Source organism: Notechis scutatus, chromosome 2 (assembly GCF_049901735.1).
Source record: "Notechis scutatus isolate UNSWTSFEM ecotype Mainland chromosome 2, rNotScu1.2, whole genome shotgun sequence".
NCBI lineage: Eukaryota > Metazoa > Chordata > Lepidosauria > Squamata > Elapidae > Notechis > Notechis scutatus.
Window position 1 is genome coordinate 101,433,748 of NC_142010.1, and position 25,628 is coordinate 101,459,375.

A 25,628-nucleotide genomic window follows, 5' to 3' on the forward strand; every position below is an offset into this window, starting at 1 on the left:
TGGAGTCTTTAGGGTTCAGGTTTTATAATGTAATGCAGTGATCCCAGTATATTCTCTGCATGTGTGAATGCTTTATTTAGACAATCAAATATGCTATACTGATTTGTTTGCTGAGTTAAGCAGGCAGACTGCCAAATGAAAAAGAGTGCAGCGTGAGAATATATTAGAGACTCAAGCCAATAACCAGACTAATGTGCTTTTGTGTTATTATATTGTTGAAGGGCTGATTGAAGTGAATTTATTGCTAATAATGGCTTTTTTTGTTGGATTAGTTCTGAGACTATTTGCAAACCAGGCTACAAAAATACATTTCATGGTTGCTTTTATCATTTAGCATAGGATTTTTAAAATGTTTATTTATTGTTAAATTGGTCCCGTGGCTGATTTTATATAATGCTCGGTAGTATATATGAAAAACAAAAGAGTAAGGTGCATTATACCTTAAAGTAGAATGCTGAATTTTACTCCGCTGGAACTTTCAATTTTGTGTTTTCTTCCAATGGAATTTGAAAAAATCGAGTCTTATTGGCATAATGCTTGAAAGGAGTAAATTTATTTCAAGCTTGGAACTAAATATTTTTCTGCTTCATGCAGATCAGTGGTGCTATTATCTATTTTATAAGATTCAGCAAATTTGGTTCTTTTATTAGGAGACAGGGATTATTATACTGTTAGAAGTCAAGTCAGGAGCCATTAAACTCCCAGAACAATGAAAGTAAGAATTCTCATAAAGAGATCTTTAGATATTGAAAGCTGCTACACGCAAGAAGAAAATAGTTTGACAGCTAATAGAAATGCTCAAGGAAGCAGAGTGGTTAACAGAAACATTGTACCTCTGAAGGAGATGTAAAAAAAAACCTTGTTTTGGTTAAACCATGTGGTAAATGTGTCTTGATGGTTTCAGATATCATTCGGAAGAAACTGTCAGCTGTTGCAACTTTTGTGTAAACAGCTACGTACATATTTAAAAACTCTGTACCCAAATCCCTGAATTTCTCAGAATAATGAGAGAGACAGAGACAGATATGGAAAACTGTTTTGTACAGTCGAAGGGTAGAACATTCTGGAGCAAATTTACCTTTCTTACATACATGTCTCTTGTGACAGATTACCATGTAAATCGGTATCAGACTGTACATCTGAAGCATCATAATTTGGTTCCTGGCTCTCCTTCTCCTTAGAAGTTTCTATAGAAAGAATTACTGTAGTTGCCACTGCAACTTCCTCTGGTTAGACTTTCACAATGAGTCCCCTGAGGCAGCAGCCCCCAACCTTTTGGGCACCAGAGACCGGTTCTGCGGTGAAAGGTTTTTCCACAGATGACGTGGTTTCTCATGCTGCCTGCATCCCACAGATGGGGTTTCACTTGTTTGCAATGTTCACAGACCAGGGGTTGGGGACCACTGTCCTGAGGGATGCCATGAGGTTAGTGGTAAAATAGTTGCGATATTATTTCAGAGCCAAAAGACAAAGGCAAAAACCCAGGTTTCTACATGTCCAGAACTGGCCCAGTTTAATCAATTGCAAAAGAACAGCACATTGAGTGATAACATCTCACTCGCACACACATGCTATTAATCTTGGGATTTTGTGCCTTGGGGCTTGCAACCGCAGGCATTTTTGCCGTATCGCATTACCAGTGCTTCAGAAATGGCAATGTGTTTAAAATAAAGTAGCCTTGTGTTGGGAGGATTGTTCTGGCTTTCCACTGAAAAGAATTTGAACCTTGCCAGCCTCCCAGCTCCTGGGAACACAGACAGAGTGAGCTGGCATGATCAGGGTAAAATAGGCATGTCGTCCTATCAGTGTTGGGCATTTTGAAAATAACAGAAGCCCATCACCATGGCAAACACAAAAACAGAGGGAAATGATAGCAATTTATTATCTTTGATTTTGGTCAAAAGAGGGAACAGTGGCTCTCTGCAAACTCAAGCCACACAAATGCATAAGAAACATCTACATTCATGTTTTCTGTTCAGTCAGGTCTGAAAAATAGAGCGGTCTGGGTCAATCTCCACTGCATTTTTAAAAAGCTTCAGAGAGCTTTGCAGACAGATGGGTGGATCATGTAAAAGTGCCCTGAGATACTGAGGCTCTTTCATATCAACCTGAATAATGTTAGCCATGCTTTTAAAACTCTGTATTTTTCAGGGAAATATTTCAGATGTTGTTGAAGGGCAGTCAGGTAGATTTGGGCAAGGCTTAATTTTATAGTCTGTTCAGCATATAATATTTAGAATTGTGTAAGTGTGTTGAGATATGGCTGGTGTGGGCCACTCACCCCCACCCCCCAAAATGCAGTTGACAGAAAGCAAGCTAGTGAAACAAAGAACTCTCCCTGATTTTTTGGAAGAGGAACTCTGAATAGAACCTATTCAGGGGCTAAGAAAATTTCAAAGTTGCTAAAAACAGGGTAGCATATTGTCCATTTGAATCAAGACACAGGGAGGATGACTTTGAAGATTGCCTGCCTCATCAGAGTAACTGTGATTAATGATTCTTGAACAGTTCTTGGCTTTGAGGCCTGAACCCCATCCTCTCACTATTGAGTATAACAAATCAGGAGCATTGTAAACAGGGTGTAATCTGAGAAAGCCTATCCAAATACTGTAAGCAAATTCCAAGCCAGAGAGGCAGGTTAGTGCTGAGGTTTTGAGCTAGAAAAGGCCCCTTTGGCAGATAACTGTTGAGTACTGGACTGCTCTATACTATTAATCTGTGATATAATACTTCATAGCATGCAGTAAGCAAAAAGAAAAATATTCTACATTTTATTTCACAATAATCTGAAAACTTTCAAAATACTTGCTTGAAACTACAATACGAAAAGCTAGAGAAAACATGATGAAACAACAAAGATTAATGAGAAGATACAATGTAGAGGTTTTTTTTAAAAAAAACTATATTACAGAAACTTGATAATAGCATATAACATGTGCCAGTACTGTGGCTGATAAGACACAGAATGGGTTACAGAATGAGGCCATGATCCAGAATGATCTGAAGTGGCCGTGTTCCCATGTGTCTTGGGCTGGTGGGTAACATGTCATGTGGATATCCTACTCCAGGCATCTGATCTTACTGATCAACCTTGAGAAGTTTTGGTTAGCCTTAAACTGACTGGCATAGTAAAGCATCTTTCCACAATCAGCTGGTTCATCAGAACAGCTTATGTGAGTGGGGACTAACAGCCAGCTTCCTTCCTGCCATGATGAAGAGAAAATTAGAGTACAATATTGCTTTAGTTTTCACTTCCCCTGTGGCTACCTACCCTGGCTGTGAAAAGGAGGTAGAAAAGGTGGAGGTGACTAAACACAGTTTTTGTTCTTCATTTTAATTTGAAATGGTCTTTTTAAAACTGTCAGGGGGAAAAAAATACAGGAAATTATCCTTTTGGGGCAGCTGGGAGGGGATCATATTTGGTAATTTGTAACTGCCTTAGTTATTCCAAATTGTGTGCTGCTAGTTCAGATATATAAGTGAGTTGACTGAGGGAGAAGCTGGTCGAGTATTTTGGACTAAGAGCAACAATAACATAGTTAAAGTGCATTTTTATTTTGATTGTTTTATTCTCGGGTCAGTGTTTACCACCCAGAGTCTGTCTTCATTGGGGAAATTTACAAATCTTGCAAATAGAGCCATATGTACTCAGCTTTGAGAGGGTGTTCAAATCTTTTGCGCACTTAAAAACTGAGTAACAGAACTTGGGAAATATTAAAGAAGAAAGTACCCTCTAAGAACATGCAGGAAGCATTTTGCAAGCCATGGTGTGTTCTAAATACATTTTACATCCAAGTGAAAAAAGCGTGTCTTGCTGGCCGAGACTTGAAAATGCTTCTTAGAAACAGAACAGTGCTCATAGTGATCATCTGTAAATTATAAATATTTGGTAGAATGAACTCTTGGATACACATAAATTAAAGAAACAATGTATATAGGTGCTTGGTTATTGAAGAAATGTATGCTAGATACACGGAAATAAAAACATCTTAGCAAACCCTTTTGTAAACATTAAAGTCTAAATGGCAAATAAAAGAAGCAACAAATTGCCACTGTCCCAAATAAAGTCATAGCTTCCTTTTAATATTTTTGCTTATTCTTTGTTAATGTAAACAAATATAACTTACTCTTTCTTCATCTGCTGCTTCCCAGTTGTGCTGGACTGCAATTCCCAGAATTCCAAGCCAGTTGCATTCCATCATGAGGGCAACATATTGCAGAAGGCAGGAATGTAGTAATGAGGTTTCCTAACACAAAGGCCTGGGAGATGGACAGTCCGGATGCAGAGCACACCTGTGCAAATACCAAATATTATCCTTAGTAGATTTTCTCTCTAAAAACAAATGTGGTATTAAAAATGATGGGAAATGGTAGAAACATTATACAGGGAGAAGGAAGTTGCCTGGACATCATCAGAATTGGAAGGGACCTTGGAGGTCTTCTTGTCCAACACAACAGCTCCAGCAAGAGACTCTATACCATTTCAGATGAATGACTGCCCAGTCTCCTCCATCTCCAGTGATGAAGCACTGACAACTTCTGAAGGCTGTTCTTCTGAAGATTGTTCTCAACGTCAGGAAATTTCTCCTTATTTCCAGATTGCTTCTCTCCTTCATTAATTTCCATCCATTCTTTCTGGTCTTGCCTTCTGGTGCTTTGGAGAACAGGTTGATCCCCTCATCTTCATAGCAGCCCCTCAAATATTGGAAGTCTGCTATCATGTCACCCCTAATCCTTCTTTTCACTAGACTAGACATACCCAATTCCTGCAACCGTTCTTCATATTAATTCTTCATAGCCTGTGCCTTAAACTTTCCACAAAGACTATACAGGTAGTGCTCGACTTACAATCACAGTTGAGCCCAACATTTCTTTTTTTTTAAGTTTTTATTTTTAACAAACATACAAACAAAACATAGAAACATAAAACCATCTTTCAATATATACATACAGTGTGTCAGTTGGTTACGATCTTTTGTGCCATCCTTTTTTTTAACCATTGCTCACAAATTATGTAAATTCTCACCTTACCAATCTAACGTGCTTATATAATATCAATCATTAATCATTCATTTCACTAAACTATTTTTCCTTCATTCTATACGAGACATTCTAAATTTCATTATAATTTAATCTTATACATTCATCCAATGGTTATATATTTTATATTGTATTCTATATCTATTAACTTTTTATTGTAAGGCTTCCTAATCTATTTCTTTACCATGTCTTTTTATCTAACCATTGATAAAATAAATCCCATATCATATAAAAATGTTTATCTTCTTGTTCTCTGATTTCAAATGTCAATTTACTCATTTCAGCACAATCCATGATTTTCTTAATAATTTCCTCCTGCATAGATATTTTTTCATTTTTCCAATTCTTAGCAAATACAATTCTAGCCGCTGTTAAAACATTTGCCATCAAATATTTCAGTTCTTTACTGTATATTTCCGGTATAATTCCCAATAAGAATATCTCATGTTTAAAGTCTATGTGTTTTATCATTTTTTCCAACCATGTGTAGATTATAGTCCAATATCTTTTTGCATCCGAGCATGTCCACCACATATGGTAATATGAGCCAGGTATCTGATGACATTTCCAACATTTATCCGATTTATTCTTGAACATTCTCACAATTCTCGTTGGGGATAAGTGCCAGCTATAAAACATCTTATACAAATTTTCTTTATATGCAGTTGACATTGTCATTTTATAATTTTGAGACCACAATTTTTGCCATTTATCTAGATCAATTCCATATCCAAAATTTTCCCCCCACGCAATCGTTTCTTTAACTTGTTCTTCCGCTAGTTTAAACTCCAGCAAATGTCCATAAAGTTTTTTAATTACTTTTTTATCAGTACTTGTCAAAATTTTATCTACATCGATCAACTTATCATAGATTCCTTCTGTTTTAATATCTTTATAAAATCTAGATTGTATTTGCATATTTGCAAATATGAAAACCAATTCATTTTTTCACCTTGTTCTTCCAACGCTGGCATAGATTTAAGTTCACCCTTTTCATTCAATATCTCACCATATCGAACTGTTTGTTCCTTTTTATACAGTATATTATTGGACAAGAAAAAGCTTCAATAGTAGATAACCATAATGGAATTTTTAGATAATATTGCTTTTTTATCTTCTCCCAGTTTAAAAACAATGCTTCTCGAATGTCTTCTAAAATACCCCTGTGTTTTAGTTCCCTTATACCAGAGGAAGGCATGCCACCCTAACAGCAAGTCATGTCCTTCTAAATTCAAAAGTCTAATATTCCTTAGTGATATCCACTCCTTTACCCACATCAAACTCAATGCCTGGTAATATAATTCCCAATTGGGCAAAGTGAATCCTCCTCTTATTCTTGCATCTTGTAACAGTTTAAGTTTTATTCTCACTTTCTTCCCCTGCCATATATATTTTAGCACTATTTTATTTAGATCTTCAAAAAATTCTTTTCCTAGTCTAATTGGAATTGTCTGGAATAAATATAAGATTCTAGGCAGTGCATTCATCTTAATTGTAGATATTCTCCCAATCAATGATAATTGTAAATTTTCCCATTTTATCAAATCTGTCGCAATCTGTTGTTTGAGTTTAAGATAATTATCCTCCTTAAGTGTGCTACATTTTGGTGTTACATGTATCCCTAAATACATAACCTTATTTGTGACCTGTGTTAAGCCTGGATTCCCCAACGGGTGTTAAGGAAAACAAACTAAACAGAACGTGCAGCGAAGTCAGATAGGAAGACAGGTAAATGTGTGAGATAAGTTTTCTAGTTAACACGCAGTAAAAATACAGATACGCTTGTACTATCAAAAATATAGTTTATTCCATTTAAGAATTATAGCATAGTCAAAATGTAACGGTCCATTAGTCATATATCAATTTCAGTCAAGTCTTGTCGGGGATACTCTATTTGCAAAGTCCGTGTTGAATAGCCAATGTCAGTTCACTTACAATAAATCTGTCCAATCTTTATCTTCTCTCCGTTGAGAAAATCAACACTCCTTTTTCTCTCCCCGTTCCAGCAAGAACGCAGTCATCAATCCATCCAGTAATTAGGGATCAGTAAGCCAGAGAGAGAGAGCTGCAATTGCCTCGCTTCTTATATAGTGCTTTTACAACCACACCCTTAATTACATTCTTGCTGTTAAAGTTACACACACTTTAACTAACAAACCATGATACCTTATTTATTATTTTTACCCAAAACAGTTAGGGTAAACAATGTTATCCCTAACAACCTGGATCCCCAAAACTTCCTCCAATTCTTTCTTTTGTCTTGCTAATATATTCTTTGTTAAGATCTTTGTTTTATCTTTATTTTCAAACCTGCTGCTTTCCCGTACTCTTCTATCTTTTCTATCAGTTTAGGTGCTGACTTCCAATGGATCCTCTATTATGAATACCAGGTCATCTGCAAAAGCTTGCAATTTATACTCTTCTTTTTTAATCTTCATTCCTTTTATTTCTTCTCTAAAGTTCCTATTCAGCACTTCCAGTGTTAACACAAACAACAGAGGCAACAGTGGACAGCCTTGTCTAGTCCCTTTTCTTATATCTGTAAAGTCTGTTAACTCTCCATTTATCATAACCTTTGCAGTTTGTTTACAATATATCGTTTCTATGGCTTGGGTAAATTTTTTGCCAAAGCCCATTTGGTCCAATTGTAGCAACATAAAACACCAATTCACATTATCAAAGGCTTTGTGCATCTAAAAACATCAAAGCCATTTGTTTTTCGGGATATGCCTCATAGTATTCCAGTGTGTCTAAGATTATTCTCATATTGTCTTTAATTTGTCTCTTCGGCAGAAATCCATTTTGATCAGAATGAATAAAATTGTTAAGAATCTTTTCAGTCTTTCTGCCACAATTGAAGCAAAAATTTTATAATCTGAGTTTAATAGGGATATAGGTCTGTAATTTTTAACTTGCTGTGGGTCTGTGTCCTCCTTCAGTATAAGTGTAATATATGCTTCTGACTATGTTTGGGTATTCTTTTCCTTGTCATAACTTCATTCATAACTTCTAATAAATGCAGATTCAATGTTTCCTGAAATGTCTTATAAAATTCCGCTGGCAAACCATCCAGGCCTGGTGCTTTCCCAATATTTTGATTTTTTATAGCCCAACATTTCTGTTGTTAAGGGAGGCATTTGTTCAGTGAGAATTAATCACTGTAGTTGATAAGTTAGTATCATTGCTTCCCCATGGATTTTGCTTGTTGAAAGGTTGCCAAAGATGATCACATAACCTTGGGACACAGCCACAGTCATAAGTATGAACCAGTTGTCAAGCATCTGAATTTTGATCACATGATTATGGGACTGCTAGAAAGGTCATAAGTGTGAAAAATGGTCACTCATAAATGATTTTTTTCAGTGGTGGTGTAACTTTGAACAATCACTAAATGAACTGTTGTAAGTCAAGGACTGCCTGTAGTAATTTTCCCATTACTTGAACATTGTGCCAGGAGGAATTAACAAACACCAGCCCCCAAGTGTTGTTCTACTTTCCTCAAAAGTACTTGGGTTTCAACTAGCAGAATATTTGAGTTCCTTCCTAATTTAAGACAATCCTGCCCACCCACCCACCCAGTTAAAATTGAGAGAATTCTTTTAGGGGGGAAAATGATGCTACAATACATAAGGCCCATAGGAGTAGCTTTTTGGATCCCACATTATTCATAATCTCCTAATGTGGAGAAATGCTCTGATATCTGTGAAATCCCCATATCTGTCATCCATTTGGCATTCAAGTCAAAGAGCTGATATTTCCCAGCAACAATAAACTTGCTTGTAGCAATTGGTCAATTTCCAACAAAGTGATGTGAGAGCTTTTAGGTGGAACTTAATAGCCCTGGAGGAGAAGAACTTCAGTCAGGATATAAGAGTCAGGGCACCGTGGATTAAGACCATTGACATCTTTGGGCGAAAGATTAGTGTGCAATCTAGTGCATTTACACCTCTCCATTCTTTAGTTTTGCAAATTGGAGATGAAGGATGAAGTAGTCTAACCTATCTGAAGGGGGCCAAATTGCGAATGGCCAGTTTGTGGAATAAGATATTCCCTGACTCTATATTCTCTCTTTTTTTTCTTTTCAGGCCTCCTCATTTTTCTTTTCCAATCAGTTCTGGTCCAAAATCAAGGTAAGCTTCTCGGATGAAGAAATTGTTGGAAGCATTAGAAAGCTCATTCAAATCCACTGTCATGAAACAAATTTGCTTTCTCTTGAGTAGGTATACCAAAATTGGATAGCAAAAGTATTGATTACTAAGTAGCATCAAGGTAGAGAAGACTCTTAATTCTTTAGATCCAAATACTGGTCGACCTACTCTTGAGTAATGTAAACTATGCTGAAATTCCATAAGCAAGAGCTATTGTGCAGTCACATTCCAAAAAAAATCAGACCAAGAGATGCTGAAAGCAAAAAAAACAGAAGGATCGGGTCTTATAGAAGCGTGTTTTTTTTCAAATGAGTTTGTGTGATTATGCACCGTTGGAATTTAGCTTTAAGTTTTAGACATTTTAAATGGATATCTGGTGTTTTTTAGTATCACAATGAGCCTAAGCATGACACTTCTTTAAGAGAGAAAAACATGCAGTTGGGATGGAACTGATTATCTCCATTTAGAGCGACAGGAAAAGGAAAAGATGGGGGACCAGAGTGGAAGCTGACTAATGATATATAGTTGCATGTCAGGTAGGGGTGGGATTAAAATTTTTAACAACCAGTTCTGTGGGTGTGGCTTAGATGGCTTGGTGATCATGTTATTGGCTGGGCGTGGCCAACTCAATATCACTCACATCAAGGCACGTATCTCCTCGCCTAGCCTCTCATGACTGTGGGGATGCTGCAACAGTCGTAAGTATGAAAAATGGTCATAAGTCACTTTTTTCAGTGCCATTGTAACTTTGAATGGTCACTCCACACAAGCAAAGTACCAGCAAAGGAGGGGGGGAAAACTCCAGAGAAGTTCCTTAGACAGGAAGTCTAGTCTGCCAAGAATGTAATAAGGGTTAACAGAGAGACAGTTTCTGTAAGCAACACCAGAATGTTTCCTGCCTGCCTTCCTTACAGGATTAGACCAGTAATTTCTTCTAACAGCAGGTTCTCCGAACTGCTTAGAATGTTAACAACCAGTTTTAGCGAATAGATGCGAACTGTTAGAATCACACCCCTGATGTCAGGTAAAGTTGATAACTCATGTCCAGAGATGAAGCCTTGTGCAGAAGCAGCAGCACAAATAATAAATTTAGAGGTTATCAAGACTTCTTCGTTAAACTGTAAAAAAGCTTTATAGGACTATCAGTAAAAACAGACGGGACTCTAAATCTGTCTATTTTTGCAATACATTCAAAATTGCAACTTCTTGGCTCAAAAGTTTTAATTCTGAAGAGGTGCTTCCTTGTCTTGCCAACATTTAGTTTGCTGTTCACATAGTTAAAGAAATCCAGACATCATCCTGTTTATACACAGGCAATTAATTTCAGAACCCTGCTGTATCCTAAGTACATCCTACATCTTATAAATTAACAATACTTTGTGCAAGTAAGACGTACGTTTGGAATATGCCTAAAATCACTTAGAGATGGGAAGACAGCATAAATCAATATAAAATAATAAGAGCTAAATACAGTTACTCCGTATACAGAATTGTGGCTCCTGTCATAATGACTTCTGTCCAAGACTGAGATGAGAAGCAACAGCATGTTCTCATGGGTTGAACTATTTGAAACCTATTTATGCCAAATAATCATATGAGGTACTTGGAATGTAATAAAGAGGATGCTATCTACCTTGATGTTTGGGGTGGAAGTGGGGATAGGATCCAGTTTGGAGAATGTGCACTACAGCACAGCCATAGCATAGACTTCTTCTAGCTAATGTTGCTCTTATCTCTATATATTTTAAACAAATTGCAACTATTATAGCAAATCTGGTGTAGGCATTGATGACTATGAGTCAGGACATCAGGTTTGCCTGGGCAATGGTGGGAAAACATTGCAGGCATGGGACATCTTACTATCTATAAGATTTATTCAACTAACCAGGGAGGTTGGGTTGGGTGAGTACGGAAAAATAATATTGTTAGGGAGAGCAGCAGCAGCAGCAAAAAATGAAAATAAAATCAAAATGTTGATCTATTGGAATAAGGAAGGAAATGGTACCTTAGCTTTAATTTCTAAGATTCCATTTGTCAACTGAAAATAAATGACAAACCTTAAAATACAATACAGGTAGTGCTCGGCTTATGACCCCAATTGTACCCAAAATTTCCATTGCTAAGTGAGACAGTTGTTAACTGAATCTTTCCCCATTTTATGACCGACCTTGCCACATTTGTTAAGTGAATCTCTGCAGTCATTCCGTTAGTAACCCGGTTGTTAAGTGAATCTGGCTTCCCAGATTCTTGGCTTGTCAGAAGGTCACAAAAAATCACATGACCCAGGGACACTGCAACTGTCATGCCAGGTAAACATGAGCCAGTTGCCAAGCATCTGAATGTTGACCATGTGTCCATGGGGATGCTACAGCAGTCATAAATGCGGAAAATCACGCTGCAATGGACATAAGTCACCTTTTTCAGTACCATTGTAACTTCAAACAAGGACTACCTGTAATCAGTTTCTTATTTCAACATTTGGAAAAGCACTGCATGAAAAGAAAAATGGAACAATATTTCCCCATCATAGCTATCCTACAGGCCACCATGGATGCATCCTGAATTGATCAGCAACTACATACATAGAGTGATGGGAAAATTTTCATCCAAATTTCTTCCGGTTGACTCTGCAGTCTACATGATTTCAGCATCAAGGCACACTCCCCCCCCCTTTCTCTTTTCCTCTCTACAGATTGGCCATTTAAAAAAAACTTTGAAAATAATCTATTCCCCCCCCCCCCCCAATGTTCTTCTGTTCTTCTTATAGTTGACAATAAATGTCGAAATATCTGTGGACAAAATGCTTTCTGTAAGAATGTCTCTGAGAATTACAGCTGCTCTTGCAAAACAGGATTTTGGACACAATTAAATCAAATGAAAACTTTCCTGAATTCCAGTGTAGATAAATGTATAGGTGAGTTGCCTTTCTTTCTTTAAACATGGCAAATATGCTTTCTTTATATGCTGACAGCACAGAAACAAATAGAGTTACTACATGTATTAAACCAATTAAGTCTCTGAAAGCCTGTTTATTAATGTTTATTTCTGACCATTAGTGACTCCTTGAGGTCTTGCAATAGATATATCCATATTTAGGAAACAATTTGACCCCTGGGCTTTTGCTTTGCTGAGGTTTGCACTCCAAAGGGTAGATAAAGCTAGGAGAAAATCTAAATTTGATTTAATTGAAATGGATTAGAACTTAATTAATTGGTGTATACTGATGTAATGTCCTATGTTTAATTGTATTCTGATGTAATGTCCTACTGATTAATTGTATTCCCTTTTAAAAATTACAATTGGATGGAAATACAGTTTGAGAATCTGTCCGAAATATTAGTTATTACTAAAGAAAGACTCTAGTTTGGAAGGCGCATGATATAGCATGGCCTAGAGCATGGATGTGTTCTAACTAATGCCTTTCCTTCCCTCTGTATATTCTAAAAAGATTGCCAGAAATACCCAAGAAAAGAAAATGGTACATGTAAGAACGGATATCAGAAGTGCAATGATGATAGTCACACATGTTGTGGTAATTGGACATCTTACTTTCCATAAGGGAGTAGCTAACGTTGGGGGGAGGGGAGCAATGGCAAACTGTTGCTAGCATCATGGTTACAACCTGCAGATTGTTTATCACCCCATCCACCTTGCTTGTAGTTTTTTGGGACTCTGAGCTGAAGATATTCCATGCACAGGGCAATTAGAAATGGCATTGTTTTTCCTATTGTCTCTCATCAGCTGAGGATTTTGATATGATAGGATGGAAGCAAAAACAGTTCTTTAGAATATGGAGATGGTACCTTAACTTTGGTCTTTTAACACTCAACCTTAAAATGGGAACTGGCCAATGTTAGTTTTGCCTAGTCAGAATAACTCTACATAATCCAAACATTTCACAATTTAATAACACTGTACAATAAAGATTTTGCTTCCTGAACACTTTTGGGTGCAACTTATAGAATTTTGGCTGCTCATCGTGAAAATAATCTGTAATTTGACATATCGTGTACTGTTTTATAGAAATAATCTGTTTTTATACAATGGCAATGTACGCCCTTCAGTACCTGTTCGTCATGCTACACACATGAAAGAAACATACGAAAACACGGATTTGTTGCTGAAGCACATCCAGTACACTATAATTGGAATAGCTATGGGGATGTAAAAGTAGTAGCTCTGCTGCTTTTGCAACCCTGATATACCAAGTACAGATAATCCTCGAGTTATGACAGTTCACTTAGTCAGAGTTTGAAGTTGCAACATAGCCCACCCCAAGTACTTATGACACAGTCTCAAGGTTATGAATGTTGCAGCACCATATCAGTTGTTCACCCTTACGAATGAGCGCAGGGGCACTGCAACATTTGCCATGCCTGTTCCCCCTACCCATCTGCCGTGTGCCTGTGGAGACTTAAGTTGCAAATATCTAGTAAGCTGTCTCCTCTCTGCTGTGGTTTCTTTCCCTGTTCCGTTGTTTCAAGCCTTCGGTGCATTCACAGAGAACAGAGGCCTAAAGTACTGCAAGATCATTAGTGCAACTGATCTCGTGCTACTGATCTCGTGTGATCTCGCACTACTTCAGGCCTCTATGAATGAGATCTGTGGCAAAAAGCTTTGAAACAGACTTTGGTGCTTCAGGCCTTCCCTCTGTTTGCCCTTTCCTTGTCAAAGCCTGCAGGGAGATTGTGTCTCTATAGGTTCCAATCGTCTTTGCAAGAAGCCTTTGCTGGCAAGAACAGAGCCTGGGAGAGGCTGTTGTGACCCTCCCAGGCACTGTTCTTGCTGGCAAAGGCTTCTTGCAAAGCCTTGCCCAAGTGTTTGCAAGCCAATGGGACGTTTTGAGGCGATGCTATTTTTGCTGCCCCAAACCCTCCTGTCAACGTGCAAATGTTTTGCACACTGAGACTGGAAGCTTCTGGAGGCCATGATCCTGTGCAGCAGAGAGGCTGGAAAGGAGACTGTCGGGCTCTGGGTGCTTTCCGACCTGTTTGGAGCCTGACACATCGACGGGGCACGAGGGGTTGCCAACGGCAGGCTGCAGCCACCCAGGAGACCGGGACTAAGCACCAATTTCCTGGCGATCCAGCGCTCGTTGATCTGGCATGAAATCCATCGGCGCTGATGCGAAATGGAGGGGCACACACATACACAGCCAGGCTGGATTAATGAAGGCGGCTGCAAGGAATGCATAGGTTGGAATGCACGGGGGAGCACGGAGGTGACAGGATAGCATAGGAGGGAGATAGCGTGGAATAGGAGATTTTGGGTAGCACAGGGCTATAGAAATGGGGGTGTGAAAAGGGAAGCGAAGTGGGAGGGTGATAAGAGGGGCAGAATAGCGGGCGGATATTAGGAGGGTGCACTCCGGGCGGATGCTTGATAACCTAATGATGGATTACAGAAAGGAAGCAAAACCCTTTGAAAAAAAATATTTTCCAGTGTAACGATTGGGCAACAGGCAAACAGTTCATAATGCAAGAACAACTTTCATATGGCAAACCTTTAATTTCCAATTTGGCAATACATAATATAAAAACAAAAAAGGGATAAGTTTCAAATTTCAAACTTTTTCTCAGTCTGATTCTACAAATTAGATTTCCCTTCCTTTCCTGCCTCTTGAGATAGGTCTCGATTTTTTAAAAACTAGTGAAGAAATGTATTTCTGATGACAAATTATTTCTTTTCCCGAATGGTCTTCTTCTAGTTGATGCTAGCATCTGTGAACATAAACACTGTGGAAAATATGGTACATGTATGAGAGACTGTGATGACTTATTCTGCAAATGCAAACCAGGATTTCACTTACCTAATGGGGGAAGTGAGTTCAAAAGTGCAAATGAAGATAGTTGTACAGGTAAGTGCTTTCTGGAGATCTTGTTTATGCATGGCACGTGTGCTTATTCCAGGCAATGCACTGATAGCACATGAATAGAAAGTAATGCAGAGGCAGAAGTCTGTAATGTTACACTGTTCTGGAACTGGAAATGTTATGGCAAACTCTCAATAAACTTGTGTCTTTCCACCCAGCACTGAAAGTTTCTTGCATCTATAGCTAAAGAGAATGAAGTTCACTTGCTGTTTTTGCCATCTGTATTTTTTCAACAATTTTTTGCATGGTTTTAAACATTTGGGATTAGCATGTATTTGTAGCCATGTTACCAAGCTTGTCAGTGTCTGTTTCTGACCATCAGTGACTGCTTGTGATCTGGTAATGGGCCCAACTAATTGGCCACTAAGCTTTTAGTCTGCTGTGGATTGTACTTCAAAAAGTATGCAAACTAAGACAAAATCTAAATCTAATTGATCATCAACTAATTAAAGTAAGTGTTATAAATTAACGCAATGAATACCTTACAAATTAACACCGTAATTTGCATTTAACATATTTCCCCAAAAATAAGATCCAACCATTAAAAAAGCCCTAGCATAATTTTTAACCTGTGCCTAATATCGGCCCTATCCCCAAAATAAACCCCAATTAAGATCGTCAGCCCTAATGTGGGCACGGGCATGGCCAGCATGGGGGCTTATTTTAATGCTTTTAATTTACAAATAGAAAACCTGGTTACTAATACTACTCCTTCTCTTTCTTTCTTGGCCTCGCTTTTTTTCTTCTCCTTTTCCTTGTCATCTTTTCTCACCTTCTTACTCTCCTCCTCCTCCTCTCCCTCTTTCTTGGCATCTCTGTTGGCAGTCTTGTTGGGCAGTGCTGCCATTGAATGGATCAGGCGAGGCAGGGGGCGGGGTGGGGATGGCGCCACGCCAGGCCCCTGCGCGCTCTGCCTCTGCAGTCCAATATCATCCTCCAGTACTCTTGTAGCTTTGCCCATCCATGCTTATTCGCTTTACTCCTGCAGCGGGAAAGAGACAAGAAACCCACTTGAGGCTCCATTGCTGCACCAAAACGCCAACTCGAAGAGAGTGGATTGATTTTTGTGCAGACAGTTTCAGAAGGGTGCGCTGAATCCACTCAGGGCAGTGAATTGCAGTGCTACCACCAAACAGATCAGGCGAGATAAGCCGGGCAGGTGTGGCACCACACTGTGGCTCCTAGACGTTCGGCCCCCACCATCAGCGCTGGAGGATGATATTGGATGGCAGGGACCAAGGACGCTAGCATGTCACCCCCGCCCCGTCCTGTGCCTTGTCTGAACTGTTCAGTGGTAATGCTGCAGCAATTCATCACCCTGAGTGGATTCAGTGCACCTTCCTGAAACCGTTTGCAGAAAAATCAATTTGCTCTCTTCGAGTTGGCATTTTGAGGCAGCAACGGACAGAGCCTTGGAGCCTCGAGTGGGTTTTTTGCCTCTTTCCCACTGCGGCAGTTATTGAGAACAAGTGTGAACGGGCAAAGCTAAGGAGTGCTGGAGGATGTTGTTGGGGGCGGAGCGTGCAGGGGCTGCGGTGTGGCACCACCCCCACCCTGCCTCCTGCCTCGCCTGATCTATTCAGTGGTAGCACTGCACAACAAGCTTGCCAACAGAGATGCCAAGGAGGAAGGGCAGGAGAAGGAGGAGAGGAAGAAGGAGAGGAAAGATGACAAGAAAAAGGAGAAGGAAAAAAGCAAGGCTAAGAAAGAAGAGAACAAGGAAAAGTAGTATTAGCAACCAGGTTTTCCATTTTTAAATTAAGAGCATTAAATTAAGCCCACGCGTGCTCGCCTCCACCTATGCTGACCATGCCCACCTCCAAGACTGATGGGGTGAGATGGCAGTGGCGTGGCAGTGGCAGTGGCAGGAAGAGTACCAGCCACTGCCATGGCAACTGACGTTGAAACGGGAGCAGCGGCAGGAGGTGCCCTGCTGGATGCCACTATTGCAAGCATCAGGGCTCTGCATGCACTGCCACCCCAGCAGTATCCTTGGCCACCCATTTGGATGGGGCTTATGCAGAGATGGTTGGCCTTGTGGGGCCTGAGAGGGGCTGCGACTGCAGGAAGAATGGAAAGGGCCCCGCAGGAGGCAGCTGTCTCCTTCCTGGCAGGAAAGGCCAGGTGTGCCTCACTCTGCACTTCACCCCAGAAGCATGATCGAAACTTTGGCTTCTCTCTGGAAGGGTCAAATGACCCAGCGGGCAGAAGCGTGTGACTTTTTGCCCGGCTCTTTCTGCCTTTCCGTTTCTTTTTCCCAGACAGACCTTTTCTCATACCCCTCCTGCTTTCTCTTTCCTTTTCTCTTACTTTTCCACACAGGAGGTGGTGAATACATGGGGGCCACCTTGCCTCACCTTATGGCAGCAGCACTTGCCCACTGGACGTGCTGTGTAGCCTCCTGTGTGGAAAAAAATAAAGACATTACCTGAAAATAAGCCCTAGTGGGTCTTTTGTAATAAAAAAAATTATATAAGACCCGGTCTTATTTTGGGGAAAACAGGGGTACTTACTCATTTCCTGTTTTAGTTTTGTTAAAAATTATAATTTGATGGCAATTTATAAAACAGCCAAATGATTTTCATGAGTTTTATCACCCCTTAGGGCCTACGGTGTAGGTGCTCTTATTTTGGAGGTACTCTCCAAACTCTGCTATCTTTTCCTAATGTTTCCCACTGACTTCCTACATGTAGAAGTGTGGATGTCTTGACCTACAAGAGTTACTTCTCAGAATCGACCAAACAAAGCCAAGTGATCCATGGAAATGGACCTTTCTAGGAGTATATTAAGAAAGGAATCTTTAATATGTTAAATGTAACTGGAGTAAACACAGTGCCAATATTGAGCTAGTAGGCAATCATCTATGCTACTTTTTTATTTTAACACTACTAAACTGCACATGTGGAGAAAACATCAGAATATTATTTTTTATGATTGACTCCCAGCAGCTGAATATGTTTTTTTTTTTTTAACCGCAGCTAAACATGTGTATTTTAAACTTAAAATGAATATTTGCTTGTTCCTTTGCCTTTCCATTTGGGGGAGGGAATAGTTTTAAGTTTGTTGAGAATACTCTAAATTAGGCTTACATATTTTTTTCTTCCCTCATCTTTGGTGGCGGCATGGTTTTAAATTCAGGATCTTTTTATGAAAAGAATGTGTATCTCGCTATCACAGATAGGAGTATTATCTGTTTCACTCTGCTAGAACTTTATTCCTGCAAAATGAAAACGAGAATGCAATTTCTCCAAAGGGACTTGTTCTCCTTTCGCTTTTCTGCTGTCTTAGTATCCATGGCATCTTTGAATCTAATTAAATAATTGGGACTGAGGATTTACTAAGAATCTCACTAATTATTCATGGCAAAATGACCAGAATGTCATTGCAATACTTAGCATTTGTAGTTATCTATTTTGTTTGGGTTTGCAGTGAATGGCATAAAAAGTAGTAGTTGTACGGAAAGCGAATTATAGTCACAGGCTCATCGGGCATCATCTCCATGTTTTCACTTTCATTTTATATACCATGCCTGATGATGAGGGAATGGTTTCAGCTTTGCCTATTCTTCATTTCCTTCTTATCTGTTGCTGCCATAACTGGAAATGAGCTTCTGTTTACTTGGAAAATTGAAGTTGCTCGTTTCTCTGGGCAATCTCTATTTCACTCTTTTAAGCAGGAGATTTCTCAGTTACTTAAAATAGTGACATTCAAAATAAATTTATTTGACAGCCCTCAGATCTGGTCCTTTTTGTCATCTAATTGCAAAAAAAAAATGTGCTCAGTTCCTTTGACCAGTGCCTGAGTGTAAGGAGAAACTGGATAAAAATGAACAAGCTCAAAATAAGCTCAGACAAGACAGAAGTATTATCGTTTGATAGAAAACCAGACTTTGGGGTTAGGGTTCCTGTATTCTAGGCAAATCTGTATTCGTCTAGAATACATGAACACTTTTTAAGCCTCCTTAAAGAGAAACCCACTTTTCAGAGCCCATTGTTTAATCAAGGAGAAGAGAATTCTGGCTTTCTCCCACCCTACTCCCAAGCTGGGGAATGTACTCGCTTAAGAGTAGTTTTCAAGAGTTAAAGACTGTCTTCTTCAGCTAGGCCCCTTGGGTTGTAGTAATTTTTAGTCATTTTTTTAAAAAAAACCAAAAACTTCAGATTGTCCCATGGATAGAACGGTATGACCTAAATCAAATGGATAAAGTAGGAGACCGTTTTCTCTGCTCACAATATGGTGCCCCAGCCCCAATGCCCATGCAGTTCACCACTTCAGAGTTTTTGTCTCAAGCACATATATTACAGCATGTTGCTTTGCTGCAGAGTTTGCATGGGAAATGGCTTGGCCTTTTGCAGTTATAAACAGTTTTTTCTTTGCTACAACGCGGCTTTCCCAACCTGGGCCTTCTCCACTTTACGTGGACTCAGCTCCTATAATTCTCAGTGGCCATGCTGGATGGGGAATTCCAAGAGCTGAAGTCCATTCTCCTCTGCAGAATACCCGGCTTGGAAGATGCTGGCATAACCGGTTGTGGCATTCTGCCATGTTTTATTTAGCCCTACTTTCTTCTTGCAGACATTGATGAGTGCAAGAGAAATGTTTCCATCTGTGGTCCCAACGGGAGCTGCATTAACACTGAAGGAGATTATCACTGTAAATGCAAGCAAGGATATGGAAAGAGCTTTAAAGATGATAGAAAGCTATGCAGAGGTACAGCCGAATGAGAAGAACACAATTTATATGTTATGCAACCAAAATAATACATTGAAGGGTGGCAAATCACTACTGTAGTTAACTACTTTTGCTGACTGATTTTGAAATGATGATAGAATCAGAGATGGTCAAAATTCACAAGAATGTTACCAATAGAGGAGAAATATATGTAGCTAAGGGTTGATATGAGGGGTCCTTGGTGTTCTCTGAGCTTGCTTGTTTTCTTGCTGATGTTTCATTACCCAAACTAGGTAACATCATCAGTGTTCGCTGATGATGCAGTGCACTGATGATGTTACCTAGCTTGGGTGATGAAACATCTGCAAGAAAATAACCAAGCTCAGAGAGCACCAAGGACCCCGCACATGAAGTTTCCAGATAAAACAGACTGTATGAGAAAAGTATTTACCTTTGAAATAACCATGATTGTGGGCAATTATTTGAAACATTTTTGGAAACTGGTATGTTTGGGGCATGAATTACCACGGAGAATCAGTTCCTTTCAGTCATATATGTTTGGGGTTTTTATGTGTTATTTACTTCAGAACATGCTCATGCTAGTTGAAGTCACCAGTGTCTCTCTTTCTGGTAAGATCTTGGCAGGGTCTGGTTTTCTTATATAATTTTTGCCAGCTGGCATCCTCCAGATGTGCTGTGTCTAGAACTCCTAGAATGCCACAGAGTGGCTGGGATTCAAATTGGAGAAGTTACATGGTCACAAGTCTGGAGATAAAATCAGGGAAACTTATTTCTGCTGTCTCTCTTAGTTTTCTAATAGTGTCATTTATTTCCATTCATAGGGTTAACATGGAAAAAAGTTAATTCCTGTTGTTTAGTCAGTAAAAGTTACATTAAATAGCTGAAAATTGTCAAAAGTCATCTTGCTCAATTTTTTTCTAATGGATAAAAAAGAGTTTGGGAAAGGTCTTTCATGGTGCAAACAAATATATGACAATTATCCATTACAGGGGTCTCCAACCTTGGCAAATTTAAGCCTGGCAGACTTCAGCTGGCTGGGGAATTCTGGGAGTTGAAGTCCACAAGGGTTAAAGTTGCCAAGGTTGAAGACCCCTAATCCATGACACACTTTCTGATATACATTGTCCATGCACTGTGCTCCTATGATCCAAGCAGCTGTACCTAAGGATGAAGGGAATAGTTTCTCAATAGTGTTGAGGAATTAGGAGAGTTGTTTATGATCCCAGGCATAGTGACTTACCAGCCAATTTCCCCAGAATCAGTGGAGGACACCTGTTCCCTCTGCAATGCTGAAATAAGATGCAATTGCTGATTAAGTTAGTTTGAAATATCCAGAATCTAGTGTGGTGAGAAGATGTCATTGGTTTAGCTTGGGCAGCAAAATATCTTGGTTTAGTCCTGGTTGCCATCTGGTCACAGTCTGGTTGGAAACCACATTCTGTCATTCCATTGATGAAGAAATGACTATATTTGAGGGGCTTGTGAATTACATGAGAGAAGAGGCTGACAAAAATCATATTATTTGAAAATTATTTGGTAATCGTATAGATGAGACGTCAAGTTGAGGTATTCCTTGAGACAGTGGAGCAAAGTAACATTTTAGTCACTTTGACTTGCAACACTAATAGTAGCAGATGACCCTTAGCAACCCTTGGACAATGAAGGCCATGCTTTGTGAAAATTATCTCATTTTTGTTATCTTTACCAGTGATTATTGAATATGTTACGTGTGTGTGTGTGTGTATTCTCAAAAAAGTACAAATTAAAAGATAAACATAAAAAAAGATTTGAAGAAAGCAAAAGTTCAGAGAAGAAAAAACTGAAGATGCAAAAAAAGGAAATTAAAGGAAAAATAGACAATGACTTCTAATTTTGGGGGGTATAGATATAAGTAAACAAATACACCTTATTTCCATAGTCCCATGCAATTCTAATCATCAGATACCAAAATTAACTTTTAATTTCTTTCAGTTTCTTATAAAAAGTCCCAAAGTGGTTTCCAAGTGGAAATAAAATTTGTCAAAGTATGTTCTTTCAGCAAGGCTATCAATTTTACTATCCCCACCAATTCTATCAGCTTCACCATCCATTCTTCCATTGTAGGTATTTATAAATCCTTCCCCTTTTTAAGCATATATAAAAGTTTCACTGCCAGATAGCATGTAAAAGAACAAAGTTCGTAAGATGTTTCTATTTTTTGTCTATTAAACCCAAAAGAAATGCCTCTGGTTTCAGTTGTACATTCATTTTTAAAATCCTATGCATCAAAATAAATACCTGATCCCCAATATTTTCTAGCTTTGTTACTGCCCACCAAAGATTTAAAAAATGGCATCTAAATCCTTCCAGCTACAATTTTTGTTGTTTTTAAATTAAACTCTCCTTTGGAAAAATTCAGTAGGTCAGCATAAGTTAACAATTTTGGTTTAACTATCATTACCCGTCTAGAAATGGCTACTTAGGGTGACAACCATAAAGTGATTTTAGGAGACAATTTTGCTATATACCTGGACCAAATTCTCAATGTGGCATGTCAAATGATTTTTGAACTCTACATTCACTTTAACTTTGGCACACCTTGGCATCCAAATCTTAAATCCTATCTTTCCAATTCCAGGAACCTCCTATTTCTTAAAGTTACTTGGTCTTTTATCTAAAATGAACAAGAAACTGCAAAATTTAATTTCAAATTTGGGGATTCCAACCCCCTTCCCTTTCTTCAGCATTCTACATAAATTTGTATTTGATATTCTTTTGTTTTGCTCTGCCAAAGAAATTTAGAATTATCTTCTTGCCATAACTTAAATGGTACATAAATCATCAGGATGGGTATTGTCTGGGATAGAAATAACATTCTTGGTAAAACATTCACTTTAATCATTGACTCTTCCCCAAAGTGACACTTGTAGTTTTCCCATGTCAATATATCTTTTCTAACTTCATCAGTTATTTTGAAACAACATACAATTCATATTAGTCAAGATCACCCTCAAATATTTAACCTTTTCCTCAATTTTAAAATCAGGTTTTTTATCTTGATTTTGTCTAGTCATACTTTTTACCAACCTATTCATTTGCCAATCCTAAAATCTGCTACTCTACTAAAATATTTCAATTTTTTTTCATCAAGAACTCAGTCCCTTTCAGGGGATCTTGTGAAATCAAAAGCAAATCATCTGCAAAACCTCTCATTGCTCAATGAATAGGTTCTGGATATGTAAGTACGGTTAGTCCTTGACGTATGATTACAATGGAGCCCAATTTTTTTGTTGTTAAGCAAAACATTTGTTATGAGAGTTTTTACAACCTTTCTTGCCACAGTTGTCAAGTGAACCACTGAAGGTGTTAAGTTAATAACCCGGTTGTTAAGTGAATCTGATTTTCCCTTTGATTATGCTTGTCAGAAGGTCACAAAAGGGGAATCACAGGGGATCCTGGGTCACTGTACCCATCATAAATATGAGCCAGTTGCCAAGCATCTGAATTTTGATCACGTGACAATGTGGTAATGATTGTAAGTGTGAAAAATGGTCACGAGTCGCTTTTGACAGTGCTGTTGTAACTTTGAACGGTCACTAAATGAATTGTATGTTGAGGACTACCTGTAAATCTTTCCTGGCACATTTTAAAATACCTCTACAAAATTGTCAAAACTAAGTGTCCTGTGATTCTAATCTGTTCATCAATATTTGCACATATTGAGGCTTAACAGTTTCACTTCTATAACCAGGAAAGTATTTGGAACATAGGACGGACATTGTTGTATGATCATTGAGCAATTTCCTATTGCAAAAAATTTCCTAATCCATGTGACCGTGTTGTGATGGTTGACAGAAGCATGATTAGAATGTCACAGAATACAGAATAAGTCACAGGTGGAATACTTGTAACAAATCTGAGCTCCTTTTTTTGTTTGGAGTTTTTTCCCTTCTCTTTGTCCTTTTTTGCATTATGTTGTTTCACATTAGTTTTATATTCATCTCTCTTTTGTTTTTAACAGATATTAATGAGTGTAATGGAAGTGTTTGTGATGAAACTGCTCTCTGCAGAAACACTGAAGGAAGTTATTTATGTTTCTGCCCGCCAGGATATTTCCAATATTCCAATACTGTTCAGGAGAATAAAACAAAGATAAAATGCAAAGGTAAATTCAAAAGGAGAAATGGAGCAAAGAAATTAAGGGAAGAAGCAGCCTTTTTAGAGAGAACAACCCCACAATGACTCAGACCACACAGGAGCTTGTGGTCAGGCAACAAGCTAGAGGCAGGGCTGGAACCACTTAGGTGAGTTCCCTTACATAAGATGGTCCAAGAACCGAGAATAAATAAGATTTATTGAAGAAACTTGGAAGCTATTATCAAAAGCATTTCAGCAATTGAGGTAAAACAAAAAGAAGCTTTTTCATAAAGGCAAAGTTCAAATCTTCTTTGGCTTAGTTTTTCACCCCACTTTATCTAATAAAGTAGTTGGCCACCTATTTCGTTAAATCTCTTTTCTTCTGTTTTGCAATGGTCAGCTTTGTTCTTTCATTGGTTTTTTTTTTTTTACAGACAGCATGAGAAGTGATTTTCATGTTAACTTATATTTCAAGATCATGATGGTCTTAAAATTTCAAAAATTGAATACTTATTGTGTTTGCTTTAAAATAGCATTACAATTTGGTTTGCATTTATTATAATAAAATTAAACTCATGCAAGGGAAATATCATTTTAACAAGATACCTTGATTGTCTCAATAAACGAAAATCCTTTCCTTGCTCAGCTTGTTTTACTGGCTCCCTGCATATAAAAACAATTTGATTCTAGACCTGTTAAGAGTGATCGTTTTCTGTTCAGGCCACATCTAAATAGGCTACCTGGGCGCATTATTTTCTTACAGCTTCCACTGATGGCTCATCTCTGCAGGGGTGACAAGTTTCCACTCCCCTGGAACTCTGGTTTGACAGCTTTATCTTCCAGCCTAAGTGATTGGCAACAATTAGCCCCCCTCTGCTCTTCAGTTCTGGCTCATTAAGGCCATTCTGGGGTTAGGAGCATTGCTTGCCAGAGCCCAGCAGTTCAGATGGGAAAATCTATGGGGCCAATATGATTTGGACAAGCAGGCTTCATGCAGTTAGACTATCTTAAAATATATTCCAGTGTAGTCCTGGTTAGATATGGATTACCAGACTGAAGCGACTCAGCAAGTCATCATCAGAGAAAAATCTTCCCAAATTGCACAGTTCCCAATCTCATGTTTAAAAATATTTTATGCTGCTCCTAGTATTCAGGCTTTTACATTTTTGGACCAAGAGCCAAAGGTTGGGTCACATTCAGAAAATAAAGCATGCACAAATGTGCAGCTAGAAAGCTAAAGAATGGTGCCTTTTCCATCCCTTCCAACCTTGGGCCTTTGTACACAGAACAACCATTTTCTTATTCCTTTTTCGCTTCTGTCATGTGGTTTCTGTGCCCTTCTGGTTCTTTGGATTAAACGTTGGTGGACAGCTTCTACCCTTGTTTGGCATGGTGACTGTTCAGCCTCTTTTTTTTGTGGATAGCCTTGTGACACTGTTAAGAGGACCAACCTAATAAAAAGCATTTAATATGGGGAAAGTGCCATGCATAGTTTCTCTTTAGTTGAATTAGGCCAAAGCAAGTTCACTGCACCCTGAGACTTGGTCCTGTTCATTTCCAGAATAGATAGAGCTAAAGTGTGATCTGGTCAAAACAGAGTATAACTTAACATGCTTAGGAAAAGAAGTAAAATGAAGAGATTTTTAGAAATGAAAAATTATATTTTTCCATAAATTGTTTGTTCTGTCCTCAGAATTCAACTTTCCCTTACCTTCATGGAATAACTGTTCAGATAAACAGGTGAGTCCTAAACGCTTAGA

At 38.6% G+C, this 25,628-nt stretch overlaps 1 protein-coding gene across 3 annotated transcripts in view; it reads left to right on the plus strand.

Annotated features, from left to right (window-relative positions):
* The window catches only part of ADGRE5 (adhesion G protein-coupled receptor E5), a 55,259-nt gene that overhangs the window by 15,686 nt on the left and 13,945 nt on the right, over positions 1-25,628 (plus strand). The window contains exons 2-8 of one of the 3 annotated variants that reach the window (XM_087955593.1): positions 9,126-9,170; positions 11,956-12,102; positions 12,637-12,717; positions 14,896-15,045; positions 19,636-19,770; positions 23,753-23,896; positions 25,562-25,608. In XM_087955593.1, coding sequence (XP_087811719.1) covers positions 9,126-9,170; positions 11,956-12,102; positions 12,637-12,717; positions 14,896-15,045; positions 19,636-19,770; positions 23,753-23,896; positions 25,562-25,608 — 749 coding nt within the window. The remainder of the gene's footprint in view (positions 1-9,125; positions 9,171-11,955; positions 12,103-12,636; positions 12,718-14,895; positions 15,046-19,635; positions 19,771-23,752; positions 23,897-25,561; positions 25,609-25,628) is intronic. The other 2 variants (XM_087955592.1, XM_087955591.1) reach the window with 2 other exon arrangements.